The 6364-nt window shown below is 43.9% G+C and overlaps 1 protein-coding gene across 5 annotated transcripts in view; it reads left to right on the forward strand.

The window, feature by feature from the left end:
- The window catches only part of ubr4 (ubiquitin protein ligase E3 component n-recognin 4), a 258399-nt gene that overhangs the window by 92793 nt on the left and 159242 nt on the right, over positions 1 to 6364 (forward strand). For all 5 annotated transcript variants that reach the window (XM_062965592.1, XM_062965588.1, XM_062965591.1 and 2 more), the window contains exons 43-45: positions 163 to 390; positions 1875 to 2032; positions 2164 to 2335. In XM_062965592.1, the coding sequence (XP_062821662.1) occupies positions 163 to 390; positions 1875 to 2032; positions 2164 to 2335 (558 nt within the window). The remainder of the gene's footprint in view (positions 1 to 162; positions 391 to 1874; positions 2033 to 2163; positions 2336 to 6364) is intronic.

The following is a 6364-nucleotide window of genomic DNA, read 5'->3' on the forward strand; positions in this document are numbered from 1 at the left end:
TTGGACTTCAACTCCCACAATTCCTAACAGCCGATAGGCTGTTAGGAATTGTGGGAGTTGAAGTCCAAAACACCCGGAGGGCCAAAGTTTGCCCGTGCCTGATTCTAAGTCCATTTCTTGGCCTCTTCTGCCATTGAAATAGTCTATTTTCTTCCCGGATAGATCTACGACCTCTCGTCGGACGCCTTGAGCCCGACCTTCTACTTCCTGCTGCCCAGCTCCAAGATCCGAGACATCACCTTCCTGTTCAACGAGGAGGGCAAGAACATCGTGGTCATCATGTCCTCGGCCGGCTACATCTACACCCAGCTCATGGAGGAGGCCAGCAGCGCCCAGCAAGGGCCCTTCTACGTCACCAACGTCCTGGAGGTCACCCACGAAGACCTCAAGGTGCCCTTTCTCCTTAATTGCCTTTGTCCTGATGTCTTGCTCCTGGGCTGCAAGGATCAGGCCTTCTGTCTCCTTCTTCAGGGTCCCATTCGTGAGCCAGACCCAGGTCTTCTCCTTTTCAGCTTTCCCTTCAATTTTGTCAAGGAACTTTCCATGCAATGTTTTGTTGTGCCAGCTGTCAGCTCTAGTTTGTAGTGCGGTTTTCTTGTACTGGTTTTTTGTCTGCTGTGCTTTGAGGAGTTATTGATTTTTGACTTCAGTCAAAGCAGGTTCTTCACTTTGCTTGAAGGATCAGGCCTTCTGTCTCCTTCTTCAGGGTCCCATTCGTGAGCCAGAGCCAGGTCTTCTCCTTATCAGCTTTTCCTTCAGTTTTGTCAAGGAACTTTCCATGCAATGTTTTGTTGTGCCAGCTGTCAGCTCTAGTTTGTAGTGCGGTTTTCTTGTACTGGTTTTTTTTCTGCTGTGCTTTGAGGAGTTTCTGATTTTTGACTTCAATCAAAGCAGGTTCTTCACTTTGCTTTACATCTTCTGCCAGGGCATGTTCTTCTTCTTTGACTGCTTGTTTGACTTGTAAGAGTCCTCTGCCCCCTGATCTTCTAGGCAGATACAGCCGGTCAACATCACTGCGAGGGTGCAGTGAATGATGAATGGTCGTGAGTTTTCTTGTTTTTCTGTCCAAATTGTCCAGTTCCATCTGTGTCCAGTTTATGATGCCAGCAGTATATCTTATGACAGGTATGGCCCAGGTGTTTATGGGCTTGATGGTGTTGCCTCCATTGAGCTTGCTTTTGAGAATTTTTCTGACCCTTTGTGTGTATTCTTTACTGACCACAGTTTTCACATGTTCATGCTTGATGTTGTCCAGCTGTAATATGCCCAGATATTTATAGGCCTCTGGCTGGTGACACTTCATTGTTTGGCCATTGGGCATATTTATGCCCTCACTTTCCATGATTTTTCCCTTCTTCAATGCCACTGTCGAACATTTGTCCAAGCCAAACTCCATGCTGATATCAGTGCTAAAAATTCGGACAGTGTTAGTCAGAGACTGGATTTCAGTTTCCGTTTTCCCATACAGCTTCAGGTCATCCATGTACATCAGATGTGAAATTTTGCGAGATTTCCTAGATGTTTGATAGCCGAGATTTGTTTTTTTGTAAGATTGTTGACAGAGGGATCGTGGCAATAATGAAAAGCAGAGGGGACATTGAGTCTCCCTGGAAAATTCCTCTCCTGATGTTAACAAGTCCATAGCTTTCATTTCCAACAAACAGTTCAGTTTTCCAGTGCTCCATCATGTTTTCAATGAAGGTGCCAACGTTTTTACAGATCCCGATGGCGTCCAGGCACTTGATGATGATGATGATTATTTCTGGTACAAATTCAGCTTAAGAATAAACCTCCAGAACTTCTCTTGTTCATAACGTGGGGACTGCCTGTAATGCTATGGTCTTTTCTGTGTGTCTGTGTGTGTCTCCTTCCAGGACAGCAACGGTCAGGTGGCCGGAGGCGGCGTGTCGGTCTACTACTCGCACGTCCTGCAGATGCTCTTCTTCAGCTACTGCCAGGGCAAGTCCTTTGCGGCCACCATCAGCCGGGCCACGCTGGAGGTCCTCCGCCTCTTCCCCATCAACATCAAGAGGTGAGGGGCCCCTGCGTCCGATCTCCACTCCCAGTATCTGTCTGGAGACCTCTTCTTCCACAAGAGTTCAGAATGGGACCTTCTTGAAGAGGAGGCCTAATGAGATCTTGACCTCTCTCTCTCTCTCGCAGCTCCAACGGCGGCAGCAAGACCTCTCCGGCCCTTTGCCAGTGGTCAGAGGTCATGAACCACCCGGGCCTGGTGTGCTGCGTGCAACAGACCACCGGCGTCCCCTTGGTGGTGATGGTCAAGCCGGACACCTTCCTCATCCAGGAAATCAAGACCTTGCCGGCCAAAGCCAAGGTACAGCCAGCCAGTCCTTTCTCCCTTTATCCAGAGGAATAATAAGTACCGTATATACTCATAGATAAGCCACGTTTTTCAGCCCTTCTTATGAGCTGAAAAAGCCTCCCGCGGCTTATAATGGGGTCACGGTCAAGCCAGGAGCCTGGAGGCCATTGCTTGGTTGTGATAGCTTTCTCTCCTCCCTTATCAGTGCGTTTTATTTTTCAAAGCCTCTCTCGCTCTTAACCAAGGGAATGTTTTGAAAAGGGAAAGAAGCCCTTGCAAGTCAGGAAGAAGAAAAACATATATCCATTAATCTTATGAAAGCATTTTCCCCTGAAATATTTGTTAATCTCAGCTACAGATATGTAGGCATTTCCCCCTGCAAGCCTTTGCAAACCCTATGTACCTAAATATTTGTATCTATCTATCTATCTATCTATCTATCTATCTATCTATGTACATTAAGGAGCCGCAGTGGCGAAGTGTGTTAAAGCGCTGAGCTGCTGAACTTGCAGACTGAAAGGTCACAGGTTCAAATCCTGGGAGCAGAGTGAGCGCCCGCTGTTAGCTCCAGCTTCTGCCAACCTAGCAGTTCAAAAACATGCCAGTGTGAGTAGATCAATAGGTACCGCTCCAGCGGGAAGGTAATGGCGCTCCATGCAATCATGCCTTTGGCCACAGCATCTTGGAGGTGTCTACTGACAACACCGGCTCTTCAGCTTAGAAATGGAGATGAGCACCAACCCCCAGAATCAGACATGACTGGACTTAACGTCAGGGGAAACCTTTACCTTTACCTTATCTATGTACATTAATTTTATATATGATTTTTCCCCTCGTATGTTTGCAAGTCTTTGCAAATCCTATATACATACAGGTATCTAGCGATTTCCAAGAACCTGTATATCTGTATCTATATGTATACATTATTTGTATATATGAATTTTCACCTCACATGTTTGCAAGTTTTTGCAAATCCTATATAGATATAATTATATATAGAGAGATGTCTATATAGATATAAACATAGATGTATAGGGCTTGCAAATATTGTAGGAGGGAAATGCTCATATATAGAGAGAGGATTTGCAAACGTTTCAGGGGGAAATGTGAAATTAGTGTATATAATTATAGATCTATATCTACCTCTACATTGTTTATATAGGTATTGAATGTTTGCCTGTTACTATGTTGGAAGCCGGCCTGAGTCCCCATGGGGAGATAGATAGGGCGGGATAAAAATGAAGTTGTTGTTGTTGTTATTATTACAGTAGAGTCTCACTTATCCAAGCCTTGCTTATCCAACGTTCTGGATTATCCAACACATTTTTGTAGTCTATGTTTTCAATACATTGTGATATTTTGGTGCTAAATTTGTAAATACAGTAATTATAATATAACATTGCTGTGTATTGAACTACTTTTTCTGTCAAATTTGTTGTATAACATGATGTTTTGGTGCTTAATCTGTAAAATCATAACCTAATTTGATGTTTAATAGGCTTTTCCTTAACCCTTCCTTATTATCCAAGATATTCGCTTATCCAAGCTTCTGCCGGCCCGTTTAGCTTGGATAAATGAGACTCTACTGTATGATTGTTATGAAGTTATTGTTAACACCATATTGCTTTTGTTGAGCCTCCTTTTATAATAATAATAATAATAATAATAACAACAACAACAACAACTCGGGGCGGCTTACATGGAGCCTTGCCCAACACAATGTAACAACAACAACAACATGGTTACAAGTGGTATGGTTACAAGTGTTTTATTTAATATTTGTATAGAATGTAACCAGGTCTTTTCGAGCCTGGTTGTTTGGCTTGGTACTTTGATATGGCCTAAGGGCTAATCAATAAAATGTTCTTCTTCTATTAACAACAACAGTACAATAAAACAAATATCCCAAGAATAAAACACCAGCAACAATAAAACAATCATAAAAATCAACATACAGAATAAAATGTTAAAAACAGGAGAGTAAAACACGGATCTGGGCCAAAGTGCAGAATATTTCAAAACTAGCTTGGAGACCCGGCGATGCCCGGGTCATTTGAGAAAGGCATTGTTTGCCTGTGTTCCAAGTGTAGCCTCTATCCAATGTCAGGTGGGTTCAGTGGGTGCGGGTGAGCTCCAACTCCCATATGCAAGTCCCATCGTCCAGTGTCCATCCCTCTCCAAACAGAGCCAGTATGTAGAGTAGGTCATGGGGGCTCCATCTACCATGTTTGGTCTTGATCAGTCATTTGTGTGGGTCGCGGTGCTCTCAGGAAGTGAGTGAAGGTATTGGAAGTCCCATCGTGCATGGCCCATCATCCTCCAAACTGCACCTGGGTGTAGAGTGAGTCATGGGTGTTCTCTGTTTGAAGTTTGGTCTTGATGAGACATTGATGGGGGTGACAGTGGTCTCAGGAAGTGAATGAATATACTGCAAGTCCCATCATCCAAGGTCCAAGCTGTTTCAAATCTCACCAAGATGTAGAGTGGGCCATGGTGGCTCTATGTGCCAAGTTTGGTCTTGATCAGTCATTGGTGGGGGTCACAGTAGTCCCAGGAAGTGAGTGAAGATAGTGCAAGTCCCATCATCCACGGTCCCTCCTCCCCCAAACTGCACCAGGATGTAAAGTGGGCTACCCTGCACCTGCGTGTCAAGTTTGATACAGTTTTGTCATTCATGGGCATCACAGTGGTTTGTGGGAGGTGAATGGGATGAATGTACTGCAAATCCCATAATCCTTGGTCCACCCTCCGTCAAACTGCTGCAGCATGTGAAGTATGTCATTTGGGATCTGTGTGCCTGGTTTGGTTCAGTTGTGTGATTTGTGGCAGTTGCTGTGGTCTCAAGAAGTGAGGGAAGGTACTGCAAATTCCATCATCCTTGGTTCATCCTGCCCCAATATACATCAGGATGTAAAGGGGTCGACAGGAGTTGTGTGTGCCAAGTTTGGTCCATTTCTATCATTGGTGGGCATTGCAATAGTCTGTGGGAGTTAAAGTGTTTGAAAGTACTGCAAATCCCATCATCTGTGGTCCATCCTCCCCCAAATGGCAGCAGGTCATAAAGTGCATCGTGGGGATGAAGTGTGCCAAGTTTGGTGCAGATCCGTCATTCCTGTTGGTCTCAGTGGCCTGGGATAGTGGCGGCCAATCAAAACGCGAGCACATGTTCCGCCAGGCCAATCAAAACGCTGATACATACTCCGATTTCACTTTTATTATATACTAGCTGTGCCCGGTCACGCATTGCTGTGGCGAAGTATGGTGGTATGGGAAATAAAGTATTGAGGAATTGGTGGTAGTTAAGGTAAAGGGTCCCCTGGGCTGAGTGGGTTGCTAGGAGACCAAGTGAGCGGAGCTTAGCCTTCTAACTGGCAGCAATTAGATAAAAACAATTATTCCTCTCCCTCTAATTAGGAATTTATTTTTCTTTTCTTTTTGTTGTATCAACCTAGAGGCATGGATGAGGGGTTGTGATGTCAATTTTCGAGGTTGTGGGGTGTTTACTTTTGTTGTTTAGCCTTCTAACTGGCAGCAATTAGATAAAAACAATTATTCCTCTCCCTCTAATTAGGAATTTATTTTTCTTTTCTTTTTGTTGTATCAACCTAGAGGCATGGATGAGGGGTTGTGATGTCAATTTTTGAGGTTGTGGGGTGTTTACTTTTGTTGTTTAGCCTTCTAACTGGCAGCAATTAGATAAAAACAATTATTCCTCTCCCTCTAATTAGGACTTTATTTTTCTTTTCTTTTTGTTGTATCAACCTAGAGGCATGGATGTGGGGTTGTGCTGTCAATTTTCGAGGTTGTGGAGTGTTTACTTTTGTTGTTTTGTCCGCTGCCATGATGCCATCACTCTTTTATATATATAGATATAGATGGGGAGAGGTAGATCCACAGCTTTTCTACTTACAGAGCTAGTTTATTGTTTTCCTTTGAAATATGGTAAATATTCCAAAACATTGAACCTACCGATGCATCAATTAATGTAATTTCATTGGGATCTATTTTTATTTTGAAATTTACCCATAGCTGCTGCATTTC

Source organism: Anolis carolinensis, unplaced genomic scaffold (assembly GCF_035594765.1).
Source record: "Anolis carolinensis isolate JA03-04 unplaced genomic scaffold, rAnoCar3.1.pri scaffold_15, whole genome shotgun sequence".
Lineage (NCBI taxonomy): Eukaryota > Metazoa > Chordata > Lepidosauria > Squamata > Dactyloidae > Anolis > Anolis carolinensis.